Genomic DNA, 26,013 nt, shown 5'->3' on the forward strand with positions numbered 1-26,013 from the left:
TCCCCTCTCCTTGTTTGAATGTTCAAAATGGGGTATAACCAATGTAGCTCTTTCCTTCCTATGTCCAGTGATGACTTCAGGCAGCAGCAGAGGCAAAGTCAGAAGGTGCATACCTTGTTCACAGAACTGCATGTAGCCTTCAGCCTGAGACATGCTCCTCAGAAGAGCCTGTAAAGAGATTTTGCTCCCTGCTGGATTTAATTATGCATAAGAAGTAACAATATCTGCATCCCACTTCCTGACCCTGTAAACTGCAACCCACGTTTGTTATTCATTACATTTCTAGCCAGCTCAGAAATATTTCTTCCCGCCTGCATCAGGCCAAAGCCACTGGCTGGAGCGATGAAGTTGGGACAGTGCTTTAAATGAGTGTGGAATCAACCAAATATGCGCACATACAGAGGACGGTGATTAATTGTTTTCCATGATCACTGAAAGTAGGACAAGAAACAATGGGCTTAATCTACAGTAAGGAAGATTTAGGTTAGAGATTAGGAAAAGCTTTCCAACTCTAAGGATAGTTAAGCTCTAGGTCAAGCTTTCCAAGGAGGTTGTGGAATCCCCAGCACTGGAGGTTTTTAAGAACAGGTTGGAGAAAGACCTGTCAGGAATCATCTAGGTTTACTTGGTCTTGCCTCAGCACAGGGGGCTGGACTTGATGACTTCTCGAGGTCCCTTCCAGCCCCCCAGTTCTGTGATCTATACCTTTCTGCAATGGTTCATGCAGTAACATGCTCCTCACCCCCATCACCACTCTCCCACCCCCTATCTATGCACACACTCCTATAGGAGGCTACTGCATCTCCTCTGCAAGTTCATTCTCTGGCAGTCTATCAGTTTGGACCAAACAGGCTGCTTGTTTCTCCCTGCCCCTCCCTCAGAATGGAAAGAAGCCAAGTCCGCCAAAGGAAATCACCACAACCCATCATGCCAGTGCTGCAGAACTTGGAGCAAAGTGGCAGACACTGGAGCTGCTAGAGGCTGATTGTGGTGCACTGCATCCGGGAGATTAGTAGCATTGTCCTTCCTGCTGACGTGTAATGTGCTAGCACCTGTCCAGAGAAGTGCTGGCACACTGAAAATTAGACAGGACAAGACACTAGGGAGCACTGGGTCCCCAAGGGGTGAACTACATGTGACCTAGCTGGACTTCTCCAGCCCTAATTAAAACATTAGACTAGAAAACCTGCCTTATAGTGATAGACTCAAAGGAGCTACTTATCTTAACAAAGAGAATGTTAAGGAATGACTTGATTATAGTCCCTAGGACCTTACTGGTAAACAAAGACAAATTCAGACTGGAAATAAAGTGTGTGTTGTTAACAGTTACGAGGGAACTCTCGGCTTGTAGCTGCCTACTGACAGCCTCATGGCTTTCCATGCTCTTGTTGTCAGTGAGGGGCTGTTGGTTTGTATCTGATTTTTGCTCCTTATCTGTAGGGATTCTGGATAAAGAGCATTTCCTAAAGATCTAAGAGAAAATGCAACACTGGCAGACTGATTGTGTGACTTTAAAGTGCACAGTGCTTTGCTGATCTGTCACTCACTAGGTAAACATTTACCTAACTACATTGGGCCTTTCTCCAGATAGCTGCAACCCAGAACTCTATGTGACCGGCACTGTTCTCTGTTCTAAGTAGATAATGAAAAATAAAAAAGAGGGTGTTAGGGAAGCAGTGTCTATGCCTCCTTCACAATAAATATCTCCTCCTCCCAGCTCCATGAGCAGTCTCTGTGTGAGAGGGCACCGGGGAACATCTCTCATTGTTGTATGTCGTCTGAACCCACACTGTCAAATGTCACATAGCATGCAGCCGGCTGTGTAATGGTGCTGCAGGTGTTAGTGAACTGTGTGGGTACCCTTAACTGGTTCCCAGGAGACAGCCTGAAATCACTAATGTTAAAAAGGGGCATCTTGCTGATACTGCTAGTTAGGAAGGGGTTTTAATCTTCCAAATTAAAAAGAACAAACAAAACTCCCTAGCACTGAAAGCTTTGATCTCTGACCCGTGAGTCCTATGGTCCTGTGTGATATTGTCTGTACTGATTTTTGGGCAGATACCTTAGATAAAATTTTCAAGAGCCCCTAAGTGACTTAGAAGCTGGTCTCCTAGTGACAGTGAGTGGTATTTAGACTCTTAACTGTCTAAGTCTCTTGAAAATGGAATTTAGCCTCCTAAGTCACTAAGGGGCTCTTGAAAATATTAGTCCTTGTTTTCTTCTGCATTGGTACAGCACTGAGCAGTGAGGATGGCTCAATAAGTGTAATAATATTTCCCTACGGACATCCTTCAGCAGCCAGTGTAGCCGTTTCTATGGTAACCATCTTAAACTGTTTGTCCTACAGGACAAACTAGCATATCATGAAATGTACCTCATGAGACGGTGTCAGTACAGTACGGCACAATGTAACGACATGGTGATGTTACTCACAATACGCTGTTAGCATGTGAACCTGAGCGGGTGGTTGGCATGATGCAAAGCCAGACCTTAGGTTCTAGGTGTTGAAAAGCAGAATATGAATGTGTTACCCTTTGGGTTATAACACAAAATAATTAGACACCCACACACCATGTCGCCTCTCCCCTGCCAAGTCCTGAACTGCTTCACATATACCTACTTTCCCTCCTACCTAGCCTGCCCTGGACTTTCACAGTGCCTATAATCTCTTCCCCAGATTTGCGTCTTTAAGGGTAAGGACATTGTATGAACCTAACTAAATATTCAGACAGCAGCTAGTGTAAACAAAGGGTAGGGAGGGGTATTTGGGACAGAGTTCGGGAAACTCCAGAGAACAGTTGTACCCATTGTCATTCTGCTTCACCTGGAGGCAGGTAAGTAGGTCAGGCAGTGCGTGCCCATGTATCTCACTTGCCGTTAGTTTCTCCGCTGACACAAATGCCCTCTCTCTGGGCCCAGGAGGAGTTTTGACTTGACTGTTTCTTTCTCTCTCTCAGTAGCTTTTCACAGCCCTCCTGCTAAAGTTAAGAAGGAGCCACAGAGTCCCTGTTCTGACCCAGCACTGTCCTGCAGCCATAAGCAGCCATTTCAGTACCGCAATGGCGAGCAATGCCTTTACGCCAGGTAATGCTGCTCGCATGCAGGAGGGAGGGAAGGGTAACTAAAGATGAGGGAGTGCGACTGCAACATGTCCTGTTGGGTCGCTGGGTCTCTTTTGACATGCCAGTTACATCCCATTTAACACTGCACCCCCGGCAGCCTGCTTATCTGTTAGTTTATTGTACAGTATCACTTACCCCCAAGAAAATCAGGGCCAGCCAGGAGCGGATTTACCATGACACAACTGCTCTGCTTCGCGCCTGGAAGTGGCTGGCATGTCCTTGTGGCCCCTGGAAGGGGAGTGGGGGGGGGGTGGTGTCTCCATGCGCTGCCCCCGCACCAAGCACCGACACCACAGCTCCCATTGGCTGGGAACTGTGGCCAATGGGAGCTGCAAAGGGCACCTGTGGGCAGCAGTGTGCGTAGACCCCATGCCCTCCCCTCTGCCTAGGAGCCACAGCCGGTGGGGTGGTGCCAGTCGCTTTGGGAGCCACGCTGCCCGAGGTAAGCACCACCCCTTGCCCCAGCCCACAGCCTGCACCCCATACCCAAACTTCCTCCCAGATCCCGACTCCTGCACCTCAACCGCCTCCCCTCATCAACATACCTCGTTTTATTTTCATTTACTTCCCATTACTTATAATATAGGAGGAGGAGGAAGAAAAAAAGAATGAAAAATGGGGAGGAGATAGGAGAGAATGTTCTTTTTCTTGGCTGGGTCTAGGCGGGGGGAGGGGGGAAATGAAGCTGCACACAGGGCCCCACTAACTCTAAATCCGCCACCGGTGCCAGCATGTTTGCTTGTTCAAATAAACCCTCCCAATGTAGCCGTGCTCTGCTGTACTCCTGTTCTCAATCCCTGCATGGTCCCTTTGCATCTCTTTGTTGGTGTCTTGGCTGCCCCTGATTCTTAGAACAATTTCCCTCTTCTTGTCTGCCAAGCACTTTCCCTCTCCTCCTTCATCCCTTCTTTCCCCAGATCCTCTCTGTACTGACCTCCCCACCACTCCTCTGCACATCTTTGTATTTGCACTATAAGCTCTTCACCACCCAGGCCTTGTCCTCCTATTCATAAGAACATAAAGACAGCCATATTGGGTCAGACCAAAGGGCAATCTAGCCCAGTATCCTGTCTTCCGACAGTGGCCAATGCCAAGTGCCCCAGAGGGAATGAACAGAGCAGGTAATCATTAAATGATCCATCCCCTGCCGCCCATTCCCAGCTTCTGGCAAACAGAGGCTAGGGACACCATCCCTTGCCCATCATGGTTAATAGCTATTGGTGGACCTGTCCTCCATGAACTTATCTAGTTCTTTTTTGAACCCTCTTATAGTCTTGGCTTTCACAACATTCTCAGGCAAGGAGTTCCACAGGCTGACTGTGCGTTGTATGAAGAAATACTTCCTTTTGTTTGTTTTAAACCTGCTGCCTAATAATTTCATTGGGTGACCCCTCTGTAAAGTGCCATTAATTTGATCAAGGAGAATGATCAGCAATAAGAGGGAAGTTTACTCAGAGAGCTGCATTGCCAGGTGACTGCCTGTGGCACGTTCTCCCCAGGTGAATGGAATGGGTCGCTGTCAGGAGATTGTAATATTCCAATATCTGTTTGACTGTCTCAGTGCCTATGACCAAACCAGACAAGCTGGACTCAAGTCCCCAAACCCAGGAACCCCGATACAGTCACCGCTTCAACATTTCCCTAGGCAGGACAGAAGCTTCCTGAGCCCTCAGGGGCCGTCCCAACCCACATCCAGCCGTGGATACCTCATGGAACACAGGTGAGTGACCACACCAGTGGCAAGGTGGTAGACAGCCTCCAATGAAAGGGGCTGCTCTCCTCAAAGCTCCCTTGACGTCCCCCACTGTATCTGAATCAAAGCTGTCTCTTTCCAGCAATCATAGACCTTCCCTCTTGTTACCAGCCTGGGTCCCAAACTGCTGCCTGGTGCCCATGTTGGGGGAGTCTATTGTCTGAAGCCCATTCAGCTCTGTAGCCGTAGATTCTATATGACCTACGGCTATGCAACAGCCCCTGGGAATACCTTGCAAGGTGCCCTTTCCTTGCTAGAGTTCTGCATGTGTGTCTCTTTTGATTAAGGTACAACCTTCTAAATCCCTGTTCCTCCTACCATTGCATATGAGTCCCAAACAGTTTGTGATTAGGAAAAGCAGTCACCGCATCAGCTATTTCCCCCTATTTAGCTCCGTCTTCCAGCCACCTACGGAGATGTGCCGTTCCTTCCCCTCCTCTCGGGGCATGGGCCGAGAAGCTCCAGTTGCCTACCAGCGACAGATGTCCGAACCCTGCCTACAGTACCACCCACAGGGCTTTAAACAGGAGTACCACGACCCAATGTATGAGCAGGCAAACCAGCTGGGGAACAGCAGTGACCACCAGTACCCAGCGGGAGTGGTGATCAAGCAGGAGCAGACAGACTATGCCTATGACTCAGGTAGGGCAGGAGAATTATCCTGACTAAAGCAATACATGCAGGCCAGATGCTGCTGGGTGCGCTGGCTCCTGGGGAACCTTCTTGCTGGCATTGTCACGGGCTTTGAAGTGGCATTTTTCTTCTAGCTTTTCATTGCCATGCTATGGGGCAGCAGCGCATAGGTGCTTTGGCTAACAGTCTCCCTCCCACTGGGAAACCTCCCCTCCCAATTTCCACACCCTCAGAGCCTGAGGGAGGTTTCAAGAGAGCAGCAGAGAAGGAGCCATGAGAATGATTCGAGGTTGGAAAACATGCCTTAGGGCTGGTCCACACTACGGGGGGGAAATCGATCTTAGATACACAACTTCAGCTACGTGAATAACGTAGCTGAAGTCGAATATCTAAGATCGGATTACTCACCCATCCACACCGCGCGGGATCGATGTTCGTGGCTCTCTCTGTCGATTCCGGAACTCCGTTGGGGTTGATGGAGTTCCGGAATCGATATAAGCGCGCTCGGGGATTGATATATCGCGTCTAGATGAGACGCGATATATCGATCCCTGAACAATCGATTTTAACCCACCGATACAGCAGGTAGTCTGGACGTGGCCTTAGACTGAGTGAGAGGTTTCAGAAGCCCAGTCGGTTTAGTTTAATCATGAGAAAGGCGAAGAGGTAACTTGATACCACTCTACACATACTTGCCTAGAGAAGACATTTCTGACCAAAGATGGCTGTTTAGCAGAAAAAGGCAGAACAAGACCCACTGATTGGAAGCTGAAACTAGACAAATTCCACCTAGGAAAAAGGCAGATGTTTTTATTAGGATGAGTGATTAACCATTGGAACAATTTACCTAGGGCCATCATGGCTTCTCCATCCCATGAAATCTTTAAATCGAGACTGGGTCTCTTGCTAAAAGACAAGCTCCAGCTCAACCAGCATTTAGAGGCTTGATGCAGAAATTACTGGATGAGGTTCTCAGGCCTGTGCTATGCAAGAGATCAGACTAGATCAGGGGTTCTCAAACTATGGGTCACAACCCCATTTTAATGGGGTCGCCAGGCCTGGCTTAGACTTGCTTGGGCCTGGGGCTAAAGTCAAAGCCCAAGCCCTGGGCAGCAGGGCTCAGGTTACAGGCCCCTGCCTGGGGCTGAAGCTTTGCGCCTCCTCTCCCCAACCAGAGATGGTGGGGCTCAGACTTTGGCTTTGGGCACCCCCCCATCCCAGGGCAGCAGAGCTTGGGTGGGCACAAGCTTCAGTTCCCCCTCCTGAGGTCATGTAGTAATTTTTGTTTTAGGAAGGGAGTCACAGAGCAAAGAAGTTTGAGAACCCCTGCACTAGATGATCAGAATGACCCATTCTGGCCTTGAACTCTGTGAATCGATGAATCAGATTTTCCAGGCTGCAGAAGGAGAATCCCCCAGTTGTAGCTGCCCAGTAGGAATTTATGTTGTTAGTGCATCATTTCTATTTTAATATTGCCTAGGGGTTCTGGTCAAAGAGCAGGACCCTATTGTGCTGGGTGCTACATACACACATAGGATGCCACGTTGCCTGCCCCAAAGGGAAAGGGACAGAGCATCCCAGAGAGTCTGCAGGGGATTACAGGTCACTGGGCTGCTCCCCAAGTCTGTCCTCTACCTTTCCCTGAAGCCTACATTTACAGCTCAAAAAGAGGTGTGGCCTTCCTCCCCCTGTGTCTGAACCTTAATTACAGGAATGCTGCCCTGCCAGAGATTCTCAAGGCCCTCAGAGCTGGGAAATTAATGAAGGCTAATGCACAGTAATGCATGTTCTTTACTAGCCTGTTATTGACAATCTTAAATGGTGAAGGGGCCAGAGATGGAGGCCAAGAAGCATAATCTCTCTGCCTCGCCCTAGTTGGCCTATTACAGAGGACATTCCATGGGCTCTTGGAGCAAATTCCTTTCTCCCTGAATGATAAAGTGGAGGATTTTTGGAAAGCACCGACTTTTGAGATGATGATGATGAGTCTATAATTGCTTAGAAAATGTACTGCTGCCCTGCCAGTTTCCAGTGAAACCTCAGAACTGCCTGGCAGTATTGGCAATGCTGCCATGTCCTGCCTGCTCAGCATCCCAGTGGGTTCTGTGCTGCCCACAACCCTGCAGGGGCAGGACGATCCTTTATTATTGCGATCAATGGCAAAACTCCATCAGTAATGCAGGACTGGGCCCATATTGAGCCCAATTTGTACGGAGACATTAAAGTGCCTTGCACCCTGACTGGGGTAACAAAGACCATGGAAAAAAGCTCAAGTCCCATATTTAGTCTTTGAGCTATGCCCCACAAACTGCCTGCTAACAACAACAATACATAATAACTTTTCCTTCCTTAAAAAGATCAGAGAATGTTTCCTGGTAGGAACTCTAACTCTTGCAATAGGCAGAAATGCTCTGGCAGCTTGCCAGGCTACAATGACCTCCTCTTGATGGGTCTGGGAACACTGAGCAGGACTCTTGCTTTCTGGATGTATTTTTAGTCATGTTCTGGTTAGATTCCATGGGCGAGTCCTCAGAAAAAGGAGCCCATACCTCTGGATCCAGACCTGTGCATGGGCAATGTAGATCACATCTGGTTTCTCTGCTTCCTTGAAGAATCCTGGGGGTGCCTTGTTGTCTTCTGACACCTCCCCCAGCAATGCACAATCACTGATCCAGAGTCCCCAGTGAATGATGAGTAAGTGACAAAATACAGAGGGGAATGGAACTGTGTGTGTGTGTTCCTCACACCACAACATATGAACTGCTAATCCTGATCAGCCCAGGGGTCCATCTAAACAGGCTCCTGTCTGCAACCGTGTCCAGCACCAGATGCTTTGGCAAGCAATATAAAACACCTTATAATGGACAGTTATGGAATAATCTGCCCCTAGCCTCAGGCACTTAGAGATTGGCTCATGCCCTGAAGAAGAAGTGTTTAACACCCCTATAAATTCTTATTTTTTAATGTAACTCTGGATAGTCTCATGATTTACATAAATGTCAAATCCCACTCAGTTCTTGGCCTCAAAATATCATGTGGCAGTGAGCTCCAGAGGCTAAGTATGCATTATGTTTAAAAAAACCCAAGAAGGATAGCATCTTAGCAGCTTCATTTGCCCCCTTGTTCTTTTGACAAGGCGGGTGAGGTAATATCTTCTATTGGACCAACTTCTGTTGGCAAGTGAGGCAAGCTTTTGAGCTACACAGAGCTCGTCCTTGGGTCTGGGAAAGGGACTCGGTGTATCACTCACTTGTTCTGGTGTCATGAGATGGGTCAGAAATGGAACACTTGTCAGTGAAGACCACTAGGGACTTCAGTGTGGCTCTTGGTTTTGCATGGAAGGTGCTCAGATATTGTGCTGATGGGAAGCTGTTACTCCCTAAATAAGAGAGGTGTGATGGTGAGTGCTTTTCAGCAGGCGCTGATATCCAGACAACACATTCTCCCACCGCAAAGGGAGGAAATGTGATTTCGTAGTGAAATGCCAACAGACCCCACTCGGCAGCAGGTGGGATTGAACCTGGGACCTCTGGAGCTAGTGCATGAGCTAAAAGCCAACTGGCTGTAGAGCAGATTCATTTTCTTGCTTTCTCTCTAAGTGGTCTTAGTGCCACTAGGGATGGGACAGAACACCACACCCAGAAGGTGTGTGGGTTACACTAGCTCTTAGGAAGAGCTTTGGGCACCTAGGAGGCAGCAGTGGCCCAAGGGAATAGCAAGTGGGTTCTGCTGAAAGCAGTTTTACCCCGGTGCCAGGGGTGTTAGAACAGTTTTTATAGTGGGGTGCTGAGAGCCATTGAACCAAACTGGAAACCTGGTATATAATGAACCACTTCAAGCCAGGGGGAGCGGCTGCACCCCTAGTTCCAGCACTTCTGGTGGGAGTGCACGCGGCGAGTTCCCCTGCATTCTGTTTAGCTCTCTGCAGACTTTGCTGTGTTACACAAGGACCAGCCTTGCAGAAGTTGCACAGAAATCCCTTTGTCAAAAGCTGCAGAAGGGAGTCCAGTGGCTTGGAACTAGGACAGAGAATGCGCTGTGGTCTCTGCAGCGCCAGTGACCTTCAGATGCTAGGGGAGCTGGAGCGCTCCTCCCCAGTGCCAGGGATTGCATTACATAACCTTGAACTGTGCTCCCGCCCTGCAGCTCGGCACACATTGCTCCTCTCCCGCTGAATGGAGTCGGAGGAATTTCATTCACAAAATGGAGGGCTGGGGAAGGAGCTGAGCTCCCAGTTGGGCTGGCGGTGGTGTCGCCTTTCACCACATGCTTTCTTTTCATAGGCAGCTGACATCAGCCAGTAGCTGGTAACATGAGCTGGTGTGTTGCTGTCTGACTGCTGCCTGGAGCGAGTCAGGGACAATGAGAAACGACTCCCTCGTTTGGAGGTTAAATTGCAAGATAAACCAGCTTTGTCCTGAGAAGCAAATCTTTTCTTTTTACATCTGTGCCACTAACACCAAACTGGAGGATGGGAGCCACTCCAAGTACAGCTGGGTCTGTCTGCTGCGCTAAACAGAACTTTCTAATCAGCTGGACTCACTGTCTTCCTCTTGGCTGTCACCCCCACAGCAAGCATCCTAGGGGAAGTCAGGGGTGAAGACCCAGTATCTCAGAGGATGTCAGAGCTGATCACAGTACTACAGAAATGTTTATTTATATTCTCCAAAGGAGGCTTCCTGGGAACCCAACCAGTCAGGGAATAAAGTTAGTTTTTCTCAGTGAAAAGCTTATTTTCCAGCAGACTCCTGCCCAAGGTGTGGGCACACGCTGCCGTGAGCCACACTAAATCAATCCCCCTTTGAAGAGAGAAGGTTGCTCCCATTCTCCTGGCATTTTAATGGCCACTTTGGACTGGTTTTCATGAGCAAAAATAAATTCAGTCAAATTTCCCACTGGGGTTCTGAATGTATCTCTGTGCCCACCATGGAGACAATAGCCCTCGCTGAGTGCCTCCGCTCAGACATGGGTAAAAATGACCCTGCTTCCAGCAGAATGGCTTTCGTGAAACTAGTTTATGCCTATAATAACATACAATGCAGAGTGCAGTCAGTTCACTGTACCCCTGCCCTTAGCATCAGCAAAACAGCGCTGAAGCTAACTTCATTATACAAGAGGACATGAGAAACATGAGAAAACTCTTCCAAAGCATCCAGTTACTTCCCCCATTCCCGCTGGGGCTGGAAAACTAGTGTATAAACTACAGTAACCAGTCATACTGTATGTGCAGTATGGAACCTTTAAAACCACTGCCCTCTTCCACACCCACCTTATTTTTACCCTCTTGCTTTCTCTAATGCTCATGAGAACTCCCAATCTTTGCAGCCAGCTGTCTCAGATTAACACCAGTAAGACCCCAACAGTATGGGGCCTGCAGTCCATAGCTGCACTATAGCAAAATAGGAATGTGGGAATGGCCATACTGTGTCAGACCAAAGGTCCATCTAGCCCAGTGTCCTGTCTTCTGACAGTGGCCAGTGCCAAGTGCCCCAAAGGGAATGAACAGAACAGGTAACACTGCTCCACAGTCAAAATGCTTCTGAAATAAATGTAGTCCAACTTTACTAATTCTGGGTCACTGAGAATGAAAATGATGCTTAAAATTGTTGATTGGCTCTAGTTTTCAAGATATGCTATTGGGTCAGTATTTATGACCCTTGACTTGGAAATGGCAAAGGATAAGTGAGTTATAAAGGGAAGGGATCTCAGTTTAAACCAGAAATGACTAAAATACATCTTTGACTGGATCTATGAATAAATCTATGACTGGGTTTGGACAGTACTTGCTTTTTAGGCAAAACAATGAATGATGCAATCTGAAGCTGGTATTATTACATCATACATGATATGAATTGCTTCATGTTATTCCTAGAAGTCATGGATGATGCAATCATAACGAAGCTTACATCACTCTGCTGAACAAATTGCCCTATATCAATTCTAGAAATCATACAGTGTCGTGCTCTCTTATTTGGCAGTGTTTGATTTTGCAAAGGGACACATTTCTGTTTAGCCAAAGTGAGCAGAGATGCCTCGTACTTGTGTGAACAGTGCAGATAACTTCTGCTATGTTTGTGGTGAAGTGACTTTTGCATCACAAAAGCACAGTATAACCACTATGGTTAAGAAAGCCTATCACCTTTATTCTGGCTGCAAAATTGGAGATCAGGACAAGAGGTGGGCCCCACACATATGCTGCAACACTTGTGCAACAAATCTTTGCTAGTGGTTGAACAGGAAAAGGAAATCTATGCCTTTTGCAGTGCCAATGAATTGGAGAGAGCCAACAGATCATACCAGCAATTGTTACTTCTGCATGTTGCCTCCAGTTGGGAAAGGTGTGTCAAAGAAGAAAAAGTGGACTGTGCATTATCCAAACATTCCATCAGCTATATGCCCAGTACCCCACGGAGAAGGACTGCCGGTTCCTGATGCACCAGAATCATTCTCACTTGAGTCAGATGAGGAAGAGGATGAAACTTCTGGTCCTGAACCATCAATGTCACAGGACCCACATTTTCTCCCATCCTCCTCCTCTGAATCACACCTCGTAACACAAGGTGAACTGAATGACCTTGTCAGGGACTTAGAACTACCCAAGAGTAAGGCAGAGCTGTTGGGCTCCAGACTGCAGCAGTGGAATCTCCTGGCAGGCTATCAGGGCAAATGGAGCCCATCAATGCTTGCAGACTATTGCTGGACAGTGACAAGAGATGCTCCATTTAATGAATACAAGAGACAAGCCAAGAAGCGCCGAGTAGACACTGAATAGGACTAAACTATGTACATAATAGTTTTTTGCCTTTTGTTTCATAATAAATTTTATTTATATAACCCTTTTGCTGATTTTTAAAGTGTTACATAAACAGGACAGGTGAAATATTATCATGTAAAGCAACCATAAACACATGAAAAGACCTAGGTTTACAATTTATGATTAAAACTCTACTATCTACACAATATACATAGACATAAAATGTAAAAACTTAAATATCTTAGAAACAGTAGCCAATCAGTTGTTTTAATTGTCATATTTGAATTCAGTACATCAAAATACATAATAAATATCACATTTTATCTCTGAAGCAGACGACTTCTCAAAAATTGTAGACCAGTGTAATCATCAAGTGATCCATCCCCTGTCACTCATTCCAGCTTCTGGCAAACAGAGGATAGGGACACCATCCCTGCCCATCCTGACTAATAACATCCTCTTCATCTGTAACTATCATAGTGCAGTCCAGCATCACGTCACCTAAACCCTAAACGAAGGAGAAATAGCAAACAAATGTAACCTGGGTTAATATTCTGCTCTATCTGTCATCACGGATGAAAACAGTGCTTTGGGTGGTGTCACAATTGTACATGAATTTAATCCATGGCTATCCGTGGTGAGAGGACAAGCCCTAGAACCAGGGCCGGCTCAGGCACCAGCACAGGAAGCAGGTACTTGGGGCAGCCAATGGAAAGAAGCGGCACATCCGGCTCTTCAGCGGCAATTCAGCGGCGGGTCCCTCACTCCCTCTTGGAGTGAAGGACCAGCCACTGAATTGCCACCAAAGAATGAAGCGGTAACCATAGAGCTGCCCCTGATCGTGGCTTTTTTATTTTATTTTATTTTTTTGCACCTGCTCGGGTGGGAAAAATGCTGGAGCTGGCCCTGCCTGGAACCAGTCTGAGCTGTTGCGAAGATGGGATCTAGAGTCTCAGTTTTCTCTTAGGAGGGCACAAGGCTAGTGGTTGGCCTGGCTGCTTCAGGGCCTGAGGCTGTGATCCTATGTGATGAGCAGGCCGGCCCTGATGGGTTTTGTGCTTGGCAGTGATCTGTGTGTATTGCTCATTCTGTAGATGTTCCTGGCTGTCCTTCCATGTACATGAACGCTGAGGGGTATCAAAGCCATTCAAATACCGAAGGGACATTAGGTAAGAAACTTCCATGGCTCTGTCTCCTCTTCATCTGCTCCTGCAATAGGCCACACTCCAGTGCTGCAGCTTGTCTGTGTTCTCTGATTGCATCTGCTGCTGTCTCTTCCAGGCTATGGCTACAACAAGCAGATGAGGCCATTTGCTGATGATGTATGTGTCGTCCCGGAGAAGTTTGAAGGTCAGAGAGAAACCTGTGTGTCTTCCAAATCTTGGGGTAGGATGAGGTTACCCCAGGCCCTATGTAGCCATGTGAGCCGGAATATGCACACTGCCAGCTCTGCTTACCCTATTCGTGACCCTATTCATTAGGAGATGCCTCACCTGGATGTATGAGTCATGGCTGATGTGCTTCCTGGGAGTTTGTTTTCTGCGTTTTCATCGCAGCAGACAGACATTTCAACAGCTGAGCCCAGATCACTACAGCTGGTGGTGGATTTCTCCTCTTCACTCCTGGCAAACTGAAATGTTGCAGGCAAACACTTGAGAGATACTGATTTCTGCACAGTAGTTGAATCCAGAACCGCTCAGCCAGTGGCCCCCTATTTCCCAGACTTGTCATTGGTGTTGGGGCCCAGTCCCAGCTCTTCACAAACACCCCTAAACCTTCTCGCCAAGATCACTGCCCTTTCCTAGTGCCCACTGAGCATGGCACCCCAGGGCCTCTGTACCTGGCGTCAGTTTACAGTAGTTCCACCCAGGGACCCCTAGAGTCGCTATGTGGTTGTCAGTGTCACTTCACAGCTAGGCGGCAGCGCGTCTAACATGGGCTCGCTCACAGTAATGGAGCTTGGTCCTGATGTGCAGCCTGCCACCCACACCAGGTCAGAGTGTGTGGGATTGCCCTGGCATGAGACACAAGCTGAAATCATTCTGTTCTGCTTTGCTGCTGCAGGGAGTCGTGGCAGAACGTGTAGATGCCTCGTGCTGGAAGCCAGGCCTGGCATCTGCCCAGAATCTTGGCACCTGTATTTCCAGCCTCTCTCCTCGTCCCCTTTGGGATTTGCCCACCCCCGTTGGGTACCCAAGGGCCAGCCCTGCCTTTATGAACATTAGAGGAGGAGATTATCTAATGGGCTTTGATGCTGGGCATCAGCCAGCTGGGCCGTCTGCGCATTAATAGCAGTTCTGAGCCAGGGCCTAAATGAGTAGCTAGTGATTTCCCACTGCCCGGGGGGCAGGAGTCGAGGGGGGTGGGGGTCTGTCTCTGAAGGGGGCAGTGAAGCACATTTGCTCTAAAAGCTCTATTTCTGCAGAGTTCTCTCAGAACTCAGAGGGCAGCCGGTTCCTTTAGCACCCATCTCTGGAGGATGGGGCTCCCCTGGGAGCAGATGCCATGGCACAGTGTATTAGGATCTTGTTGCATTTACACTGTGGAGTGATCCCTGAACTACAGTAAGACTCCCCCAGCTTCTTCCAATTCAACAAAGAGCGAGCAACTCTTTCAGCTGGCTTGTCACAAGATTCCTGCTGCACTCCAGGCTCTTGCTTTCTAGCCAAGCTCTCCTCTTGGGTAAACAGCAGGTGAGAAGAGGTTAGTCCTCGGGCATCCCTGCAGTAACCTCTGTAGGTGGCCTGGAGCCTGCTTTGTCTTTTGTGGCTGTCCACCCAGAAGCTGTCTCTGCATCTTTCTCCCATCAGGAGAGGCGGAACTGCTGGAGGGCAGGGAAAGGGACATAGCAAAACCCTTTGTGTTTGTTTTGCTCAGCAGGAGACATCAAGCAGGAAGTGGGCGGGTACCGGGAAGGACCCCCGTACCAGCGCCGAGGGTCTCTTCAGCTCTGGCAGTTCCTGGTGGCTTTGCTGGATGATCCCACCAATTCCCACTTCATCGCCTGGACCGGCAGAGGAATGGAGTTCAAACTCATTGAGCCTGAGGAGGTGAAAACTCTTTAGCTTCTACCCATGGAACAAGAGGGGCCCCTGGGCTGAGTTACAGATTCCTCAGATTCCTGAGGGCCGGGGCCTTTGCCACATGTCTGTAAAGCCTCCTGCCTGCCAGTTGCCCTAGGAGCCACCACTGAGGCTGAGGTTTTAGAGGAGGAGGCCACGGCAGCTACGTGCCCAAAAATCCCAGCCTTATGATGGCCGTCCCCATGAGCTCCAGCAGGTGAACAGTCTAGGTCAGTGGGACCCAGATACAGGAGATGGCAGTTTCCCCTCCAATAGCTCCCTCATTAGGATCTCAGAGTTGCTAAAGGGAACTGCAGTTGGTGGGTTTCTCAGCTGGTCTCCTCCTTCCAAGGGGTTTTACTCTTGGGCTGTCCCACATTGGTTCTGTGCCACCTACCTCGCGTTCAGTGCCCAATGCTGTCTCTGAGAGCCGGGGCAGGAGTGTACCTCATTGATCACAGCATTTTAAATAAAAATCTGGGAGAAACCATGTCCTAATCTGGGGATGGATGGATTCGAACTGCAATTAACAGAGATATCACATCTAGTGCCACCATGTTCCAAACAGAGCAATAAACTCTGATAATAGCTGGGAAATGTGTCTGGAACATCCATTAATGTCAGGATCCGATTTATGGCTGTGTTTAGTGGCTGCTCTAGCTAATCCCCAGGCTCTTACGAACATATGCAGTGCAGATGGGCTGAGTCACTTTGCTGGGTCACTTCACTATTAACATTCATTTACAAGTGTTTTCTCAGCCTCATTTTTGTATAATAGTGCTCATCATTCAAGGCTGAAGATGGTTTCAGGTGAAGTGGCCCTCTCCCAGTGCTGACCTGGCTGTGGGCGTATCCCACCAATATATAAGCACTGGCTAAAAGTGCCAAGCACTTTGCATGTAGCCTGTAGTAACATGTGACCTTTTTGTCAGCCACTCAGCACCCAGGATTATCCTGGATTCTCAACCCCCTTACTTTGAGAATCGGAATGTTGGGGATCGAGAAAGGGAGTTCATTGCCTGACAATATTTACCCACTGATGGATTTTTTCCATCAATACAATTGCCGCAGGGACGTTTGCACACACACATTCTCTCAGTGATGAAAGGAAGCTTCTGTTTATCAGCCTTGCCCTCCTTGTTTGCTGCAGTGAAGTGTAAATGGTGCTGTATTTATTATTTGTATTCCATTGTTTGCCTGCTATAAATTATTATTTATATTGCCTTTTGAGCAGCATTCTTCCCTCAGAAGTGGATCACATGGAACATCTCCCAGACAGACAAACACAGGCATTTGTCATGTGCTCCTTCCCTCAGAGCTCACAGACATTAATGCACCCTGGTGTTTTGTCCTGCAGGTGGCCAGGCTGTGGGGTATCCAAAAGAACCGGCCAGCCATGAACTATGACAAGCTGAGCCGGTCCCTTCGCTATTATTATGAGAAAGGCATCATGCAGAAGGTCAGTTTGTGATGGGATCCAAGTTCTATGCTCGTCCTGACACTTGTCTTGGAGGTTTGGCTGGCTCATGGCAAGTTCTGAACCCCCTGACTTCCTGAGGTTCCCTCCTTCCCTGCAACTCTCTCCCTGGCCCACCATTCGCAGAGCAGGAAGCAAAGAAACAAGACCCACTGAGGAAAGGTTGAAGGAGCTGAAACCAGGCATCCTAGGGGAAAGCTGATTGGGGGCGAGGTCATGCTTTCTTCATGCACACCTGCATTGGGGAGCAAGGGGGGATCGTCTTAACAACAGTCAGGGCACCTGTCACGGGATTAGCTGGCAAGGGAGGCTCTTGTTAGTGCTACTTAGAGTTATAAAAAGGCTAAAGGTAGCACCTATCCATCTGCTCTGGGCAGCCTTGACATAACCTATAAATACAGCATAAGTCCAGCAATTGAAGATAACCCATGACAAATCCTGCTCCTTGTTGAATGGTTCTCCATCCCTACAGTTAAGAGTCTCTTCCCCGCCCTCCACATTTCCAGCCCCCTAAGGGAAAACCTGCCCCTTGCAACATGCCCTGCCTGCTTAGCTGGTGTCACCGTCCCTGCAGCTATTCCAGAACAGCCACAGAGGATGCTGGGCGAAGTGGTGAAAACTCCCTCTCTGACGTGGGGATGATCTAGAGGAGCCCAGAGTCTTTCCTAGCTCTGTGGGGTCTAGAGTGACCGGACAGCAAGTGTGAAAAATCAGGATGGAGGTTGGGGGTAATAGGAGCTTTTATAAGAAAAAGACCCCAAAATCGGGACTGTCCCTATAAAATCGGGACATCTGGTCACCCTAGAGTCCCTCTCATCCCCCACTGAACAACTCACGTGCCAATGGCTGCTGTCATTCGCTGGGAGCAGCTAGCTGCATAACGAGTGGGTGGGACAGAGACTGTAGCATTCATCTTGTCTCCTCCCTGCAGGTTGCTGGAGAGCGCTATGTGTACAAGTTTGTGTGTGAGCCTGAAGCCCTTTTCTCCCTGGCCTTCCCTGACAATCAGCGGCCAACCCTGAAAGCAGAGTTTGACCGGCAGATCAGCGAGGAAGACACTGTTCCTCTCTCCCACCTGGATGAGAACACGGCTTACATCCAGGACCTCGGGAGCCTCCCTTCCCAGCCTTACAGCAAGAGCTACCCCTACTAATTCCACCAGGAGCCCACTGCACAGCCACTGTGTTTGTATCTATGGAGATGTTTGCTAGTAATCGATCTGCATAAGAGCTTTCCTGGCCAGCTTGGGCTCCACTAGACTCTTTGAATAGTTGCCTTTGAACAGGCAGAGGTGATGCAAGCCCATCCTTGGACAGCTAGCCAGCAGCTGAGGTTCTGAAAGACATTGGCTGCATCTCATTCACCCAGGATGTGGCCCCAGACTTGGTGCAATTGAACTGGCTCTCTCTCTAATACAGAAACCTCAGTGCTGTCAGGGCAGAACAGCAGCAGCATCCGGAGCCAGTGCCACCTCCAGTCCATTAAATGTGTGATTATCTCGCATCCCCAGCATCAATCCTGTCTCTGACCTTGGCCTCCCGCCGAGTGGGGTGGGGAGGAAATGGGAGCCTGTTGGGCTCTCTCCTCTGATTTTATGATTCTATGAAACTGCAGTTAATGCCCTCACTTCCCCAGACACCGACACTCCTACACCCAACCTTCCTACAAGCACTGTTCTTAGCCACACTACTTTTTACAGGCTGGGGACAGGCCTGTCCCTAGAAGGGCAGTAGGGAGCTGAAGGTTTCAGCTCACACTTGTTCCATACAAACTGCTCAGTGGGAATGGGGAACATTTCTTCCCTTGGATGCATTTGCTCCTGTCTTGGTGCCTCCTTGCTCAGGATGCTTCATCTCTGGGCTGTTTAGTGTTTGAAGCCTATTGTCATACTGGGAACGATAGGAAGGGGATTAGCTGCTACCAGCCAATGCTGGCACGGTTCTGGTCTGCTTGACAGGAAACGTCACAGTGGTGAGCCATGGAGCCCCTGGACTCCACTGGCCTGGAGTGTGGCTCTGAGCCAGAGGAACCCTGCAGATAACTGGGAATTTGCAGCTAGAGAGCAAAGCCTGAGATGGAGTCCGAGGAAAGGGATGCTGGTGCCCCTGGCTGGGCTGCTGATTGCTCCTGACTGAGCAGGGGCTACCTACAGCAGCCAGGCTTCTCAAAACTGAAGAGCTTCCACCAAAAACATCCTCAGCAATTTTGAGAGACCCATTAGTGCTGGTCAGACCTGCTGTTCCTGGGCATGTGGGTAAACCCTGGAGGTTAGAAAATAATCTCAGCCTCTGGATGTGAGGCATTTGCTCTGCAAAAAAGCCACACTCTCCTTGTTCATCTGTAGCTGGCTTTCCCAGGTGGGCATGTGCGAGGGGTAAAGGAGGAGTTCATGAGAAGCTGTTGGGGGTCCCTACTGGCTAATGCAGCAGCGGCTGCATAATACGAGATTAGGAGACGCTTTACCAGCCTTCTCACTGAGAGGGCCCTTCTCCTACCTCCACTGTGCTAAGCAGCCTCACCCAGACACAACCACAGTAGGATCACAGGAGCAGCAGTGCCTGGGTGGTGGAGCTCAGCTTTCCTTGCACCCTGCTGCTCCTCTGGCTGACTTTCAGGCTCCTGAGGGCAGAAAGGTGTTGGCTCAGCCTCATGTGGCAGTTTGGAGGGAAAGTTTTTTTCTATTGCTTAAGAGGCTGATTTCCCAGGAGCTTCCTGTCTGTGCAGCTGGCAGGGATCCTCACTTCGGCCCCGGAGGAAATGTGGAGGGGAAGCTCTCCCTGACCCACAGGGTGGTGGGGATGTTCCATTTACAAAGTGCTCAGCCTGCTCCTCTGCACCCTTGTGAGAACCTCCCTCCTCCTCTGGCCCTCTGCAGCCTGCAGCTCTCACCCTGCTCACTCTCCATTGCCCCACAAGTGAAGGAGAAAGGAGGGCCCTTCCCACTGGCATCACTTATTTTTATTATTTATGAGTGTAAAAAATACTATAATCAATAAATTGGTCTATATCTTTGGCCGGTGCCCCTTCATTCAGCTCCCTGGCTTCTTCTACCTTCCCATCTAAGCTTGCTCTGCTTGGCTCATTGGCATAAGCATGCAGCTTTGTATGGATTGATTCAGCCAGATGGGGATGTGCATTTACTTTCATGTTCGGTGTAGGCCAAGGTATCGTCACTGACCAGAACTCTGTGCACTAGTGACCTGCTCCTGTGAAATCCTCCAACCCAAGTCGTGTCTGCCCTGCTGCAGCCCATTCCAGCAGGTGAGACAGGGACAGGCACAGTGGCAGATCATGGGCTCACAGTGTGAGCTGGGCACATGCAAGTTTTATACCAAATATTTGGGGGGATGTTTTTTCTCACTGTGTGTTTAGTTTTTGTACCTGGCTAATCGCATTTGCTTTTTATGATTTGCTGTCAACTCTCATTGAGAAACAATGTACATTATAAGACTGCGCTAGCACCAGCTGCCTGAGATAAAGGTGCGAATTCTCTCAGCGCTTTAAACCATCATTTTGGGTCAGGCCCTGTTCAGATAAAGCTTTACAAATTACAATGCGGGGCATTACAGAAATCCCTTCCCACAATCCCCACCCTGCCCCTCCCATGCATGATTCACCCTACAGCCCAGCATCGGCTCCAGTCTTACTGGGCCTTTGTCAGGGTGCTGAGAGTTGCTTTACCAATATACTAGCTGCAAATGTTTCCATGGGAAATGCTATTTGAGCTGTTCAAGCCTGCCCAGGGCTGGCTGCTGCTGGATGGATGATGGGGGCAAATATTAGATTTATAAACTTAATATTAAGTGAGAAAATGGAGTGTTTTGTTCTGTTCCCTGCCAGGCTGTGCAGACAAGAAACCCAGAGTGAATGACTTGTATTCACACTGGCACCATGCTAGGCTTCCTCTGCATGTTAAATTGCTTCTGTCACAGCACCGCATAAGTCCCTGTTTAAAAGGGAAGTTGGTGGTCCAGCAGAGCCTTTCCATTGCAGGAGGGCTGAGAGAGTGCACATGTCTGCACTCAGGAAGAGATTGTGATACCTGGACAAATCTTTGTGGTTTTTCCACTCCTCAGAAGTGGGCTCCGTAGCCTCAGGAGTCAGTGAGCACCTTCGGCTTTGAGTGCCTGCAAAGGGCATCCCAGGAGTCCTGCACTGAGGGAGCTGGGCCTGCGCACTTTGCACAACTGCCTGGGTGGCAGGAAGCAGGTGAGAGGGCAGTGGTGGGCTGGGGAGAAAAATACACCAGGAGGCAATGGGGCAAGAGAAGAAGACGACTGGAGACGCTGGCTGTGCCTGTGGGAGTCTTGTCATGCGAGGGTGATGCTGGGACTCTCCCATTAAACTTGGACAGGCAGGAGTTTTAATATTGTGGTAATGCCCAGAAGAGAGAAGGTGATTGTCATGACTCCACACTCAGCAGACTCTTTACTTCCTCCCTGACCCTGTCTGTATTCACCATCCTCAGACCCGAATAAAAGAACCCGCTGTGCTTCACCCCACCCTGTCTCCATGTTCTCTGTGTGAGGCTGTTAGCAGACGGCTGCTCGTGTGCCTTGGCTAGGAAGCTCTAGGCCTGGGGCTTTCCCCACAGGAGAAGGATTGTCCAGAGTTCCAAATCCCCCTAGTCCGTTTCCACCACCACAAACCTTCTGTCCATCTCCTTCCGCTATAGAGTGCCGCAGCCTGGGAAGGAGGGAACCTTGGAGAGTCACAAGCCAGGTGAATTTACTTCTGAGCTGAATCTCTCCTGACCGTGGGCCTCTTGACCCTCATCACAGGCAGGTGCATGGGGTCAGAGGTGGTGGAAGCTCATGTTAAATAGAAGGGTTGAAGGGATAGGAGAGAAGAGCGAGGTGGGTGCTCTGCAGGGGTAGCTGCTGAGACTTGGCAAGGGAGGGGTGGCTCCCAGCTCCAGACTGGGAAGCGGGGGGGACCCAGCAACTCATTTCTCTCCCCAAGTGTAGCTGCTGCTGGCACCAGCCTAATCACCCCAGTTCCTACCTGGCACCGTGGCAGCCACTCCAGTTCCCACAGATCCTGCTCTCGTTTTCATCCGTCCCCACCCACCTGGCACATGCATGCAGTTTACCGGGAATGACCCAAGAGGCTGCACCCACCCAATTTTTCCATTGCAACGGTGCTAGCCTCCACCCCACTCCACCCTTGCCAGTTCCCCCCCATGCAGGGTGAGAGCCTACCATCCTCCTGGATTAAACGCTGATATTTTGGTAGGTACAGCACAGTGGGGCTGTGAGCTGTGTTGTAACACACATGTACAGCTACCTCCCAGCCTGACCTTCAGCATTAGAGACTGTGAGTGATTCCCTGTGCTTAATAAAGCCCATGAAGGTGCTGCGTGTAAGCAGGGCACTGGGGACTCTAAACTCCAGCTGAGAGGCCGGACACCAATGTGCAGGGGGTGGGGTCTGCAGATTCACTGGCTGGAAAGTCCACTTGTTTCTGTCCTGGCTCTACAGTGTTTGCAGGGGTGGGGAAATCCCTGCTCTGGCAACTCCTGGTGTGTTCTACGGCGCTTGCCTGGAAGGAACTATAGCAGCTCCTGCTGCAGAAGCCCCTTCTTGGCTGTGAAGCCAGGAACTGGGTTTGTGGTGTCCCCCGGGGTGTTGCTACAGGATGAAGGAGGAACAGACTGAGGGCTTTAGGGGACACGGGAAGAAGGAAAGTTCATTATTTCAATAACTGTACCTGTATCAGCCCAGCCTGCCTTGGGGGGGGAGGGGGCACTGCCATCTGGCTAAGCGATCATTGTTCGGACAGTACACAATGAAATCGGTAGTTTCCTGCCGCACCTGGTGCCAGCGGAGTAGCTATCTGCCTCGGCAGAGAACATCCCCCACATTCCTCTGCGCAGTCCCAGGCTGATACAGGCTCCTGCCATTGGATCTCAGCTCTGTTATTTTAATTAAAATGGTCTTTTCCTGAGCCTGCTCCGTACCACCACCCTCTTGTTGGAAAGTGTCACTATGAGCACTAGGGGCGCAGTGTGGGGCCAGCTTATGACTGAGCTCCCACACGCTAGCTGCAGAGCTGCCCATATAATAGAACAAGGTGCCATAAGGCAGTATCAAGCAGGATGACATCACCCGAGTGCACAGCAGGGGTAAGAGAGAAAAGCCATCCTGGGAGGATGTGGGAGGCACAGTCATCCCCTCAGCTGAGCTTTAGAAACAGCCTAGGAAATGCTGGATCCAGCCAGCAACTGGCACAGGAGCCATCTCTAAGCCCAGGAATTCTTCTTTGCTGCAACTTTGCCTCCTGCCCCCAGGAAGGTCTTGTACATTCCTAAAGATTCTTTTCTCTCTTTTCTCTTGGGGGGAGGGATAGCTCAGTGGTTTGAGCATCGGCCTGCAAAATGCAGCGTATTGCGTTCAATCCTTGAGTGGGCCACATAGAGATCTAGGGCAAAAATCAGTACTTTGTCCTGCTAGTGGAGGCAGGAGGCTGGATTCAAGGTCCCTTCCAGCTCTAGGAGATACATATATCTTAAATTATTATTCTAGGAACCAAACGGTGCAGCTGTGAAAAAGGATCTGAGCTAGCCCCCTATGTTTCCTGGTGTTGCACTTGCTGCCTCATGAAAATTAAGAACAGTGGTAGCTTGCCTTTATCTAGTGTATTTCACCCTGTAGGATATGATGGAGGTCTATTAACTCATGAATGGTGTGGAGAAAGTGAATAAGGAACACAAGAACCCTGGCTCACCCAATGATATTAATAGGCAGCAGGTTTAAAACAAAGGCAAGTACTTCTTCACACAACCTGTGGAACTCCACCAGAGGATGTTGTGAAGAATATAGCTAGGTTCAGAAAAGAACCAGATAAGTTCTTGGAGGATAGGTCCATCAATGGTTATTAGCCAGGATGGTGAGAGATGCAAACCCATGCTCTGGGGGTCCCTAATCTTCTGACTGCGAGAAGCTGGGATTAGATGACAGGGACTGGATCACTCAATAATTGCCCTGTTCTGTTCATCCCATCTGAAGCATCTGACACCAACCACTGTTGGAAGACAGGATACTGGGCTAGGTGGACCATTGGTCTGGCCCAGCAAGGTCATTCTTTTGTTCTTATCCCGAAGTGCTTTGCATACACATTATGCTGCAATTTCTATGCTAGTGCTCAGTCCAGCCAGCCCGAGAAGAGTATTTTGGGGACTAATCCACTTTCAGGCAAAATTTTAAACCTGTGTCTCTCTTTGGATTTTTCAAGTCACTGCAGTAGTATGGACAGACATGGGGGGTGGGTCTGGGAACTGGTGAGATCAGGTTCTCATAACTAAGGAGGAGTGAGCTCTGAAGGACAGAGGTATAATCAGCAGATCAGAGCCCTGGGAGTCAATAAATCCACTCTGTGTTTCCAGCTCAGCAAGAGACTGCTGGGGCAGGTGACTAGTGAGGGAGCTGCTCAGATGTTAAAGCCCACATCTTCCATCCCTAACTCTGCACCTGAGAGGCAAGTATTGTTCCAACCAGATAAAACATTTGTCAATCCTGGGCCTGACCTACATAATGTTGCACATGCTAGTCAGTGTGTTAAAGCAGCAGCAGTTCTTTTGTTACAGAGATAATTCTAAAGCACAGTAGGGTCCAAACAGAGTGGAGTTTTCCCTTGGACTCCCATGTTACTGTCACTACAGTAGATTTCCTTAAATGTGTTAGCTGCAGTTAATTGCCTGAAAGCACGTCAAGCTAGCAAAACATACAACCTCCCCCAACCCATTAGAAAAATTCACAATAAAAGTTTTGTTCCCTAACGGGCAGATGGGGCAGAAAGCCCATGATATTCTTTGTGAAACTGCCAAAAGTCATGGGTTCTGTCACAGGAATTCTGATCATGACAAAGAGCCAGACACTGGGTACAATACGTATACTGAAAAGTTCTCACCATCTTTTCCATTATTACTGATTATACCTCTCATTTCAGCCTGGTGAATTATCCACTAAAATGTGACTATGCTACAGGACCAACTGGAAATAAATTCTCCATGATAATTCTTTGTGATTTAGTTTTTCCTAATGTGGATTTTCTATTTTCAGAGCAGTTTCTATTGTTGCTCTAGCCCCACAGCTACTCCTGCTGTAGGAATAATACAAAGCCCAGCAGGAAGCATCATAAATCTACTACTCAGAGTCTGATGCAAAGTTCCTTTCTGGTCATACTAAATAATTAACGTAACGTTACCGTCTGTCCCAGATGTACCCTTAGAATACGCTGTATGGGATGAGGGAATTAATCCTAATATTAAAGGACGGCCATGCAGAACTACACTCGCATCAGAGTGTGGCTAGAGCACTTTCTCATGCAGGCTACATAAGAAATTGTTGGTAACATAAAAAAATCCTCCTACTCTGAAATATTAATGAATGGAGATACTGAAGGACACAGGCAGCAACAAAATTCCTATTGAAGGTGGAGCCATGAGTGAACAGGAGAGGATTAGGAGAGGAGGGTTATATTATATGTTGCTTAGGTCAGATGCAATAATTTAAAGTGCCTTGTCCATTCTGCTTGGGGGTTCTGAAAGTGCTTCCTAGCACCATGAGTGAAGCAGCATTTGCAGCACTATACAGGCGAGACACATGCTGTTGGAAAGGGATTATTGCCTGGCCCCAATCCCCTGACCTGGGTCAGAGTCCCAGAGGTCACATGACAGGGGGAGTGTTGGCATGAACATATAGCTTCTCCTCAACTGTTATGCATGTTTCCAAATAACATCTTCTTGACAGCCCAGCACGCTGCTGCTGAACATTCTCTTCCTCCCACTTGCCTCTGCCAGAGAGCAGAGTCCCTCAGGCAGAGCTGGGTTCTGTGCTCTGGGGACACCCTGCCTCTCAATGCTGACTCAGTGCAAAGCAGGTCACCAGTTTAGAGTGAGCTGGATACTGGCCCATCAGTCCCATTAACGCTAAAGGAGGGACTGGAGCACATTAAGCAGACAATCTACCCAACAGCCACTGGGACAGTAACCCCTTGCTCTCCCAGGCAAGGAAATCCCACCGGACAGGGCAGTGACATGTAACATGGACTGAGACTCTGGAGCGAACTACACCTTCACTTGTGACCCCATGATGCCCTCCCAGCCCCACCATGAGGTGGGTCAAGATAATTCACCCTACGTTACTCAGAAGGAAACAGGCATCGAGAAGGGAAGTGACTTCCCCGATGCTCTAGAAGTAGTCAGTGCCAGA

At 49.0% G+C, this 26,013-nt stretch overlaps 1 protein-coding gene across 4 annotated transcripts in view; it reads left to right on the forward strand.

The window, feature by feature from the left end:
- Positions 1-21,268, forward strand: part of ETV4 (ETS variant transcription factor 4) — a 45,942-nt gene extending 24,674 nt beyond the window's left edge. Inside the window, exons 4-11 of one of the 4 annotated variants that reach the window (XM_030541665.1) lie at positions 2,958-3,084; positions 4,684-4,842; positions 5,267-5,517; positions 13,357-13,431; positions 13,544-13,612; positions 15,140-15,312; positions 16,682-16,783; positions 17,733-21,268. In XM_030541665.1, coding sequence (XP_030397525.1) covers positions 2,958-3,084; positions 4,684-4,842; positions 5,267-5,517; positions 13,357-13,431; positions 13,544-13,612; positions 15,140-15,312; positions 16,682-16,783; positions 17,733-17,954 — 1,178 coding nt within the window. In that variant the 3' untranslated portion in view covers positions 17,955-21,268. The remainder of the gene's footprint in view (positions 1-2,957; positions 3,085-4,683; positions 4,843-5,266; positions 5,518-13,356; positions 13,432-13,543; positions 13,613-15,139; positions 15,313-16,681; positions 16,784-17,732) is intronic. The other 3 variants (XM_030541666.1, XM_030541667.1, XM_030541668.1) reach the window with 3 other exon arrangements.
- Positions 21,269-26,013: the final 4,745 nt, after the last annotated feature.

Source organism: Gopherus evgoodei, chromosome 23 (genome assembly GCF_007399415.2).
Source record: "Gopherus evgoodei ecotype Sinaloan lineage chromosome 23, rGopEvg1_v1.p, whole genome shotgun sequence".
NCBI classification, from domain to species: Eukaryota; Metazoa; Chordata; order Testudines; family Testudinidae; genus Gopherus; species Gopherus evgoodei.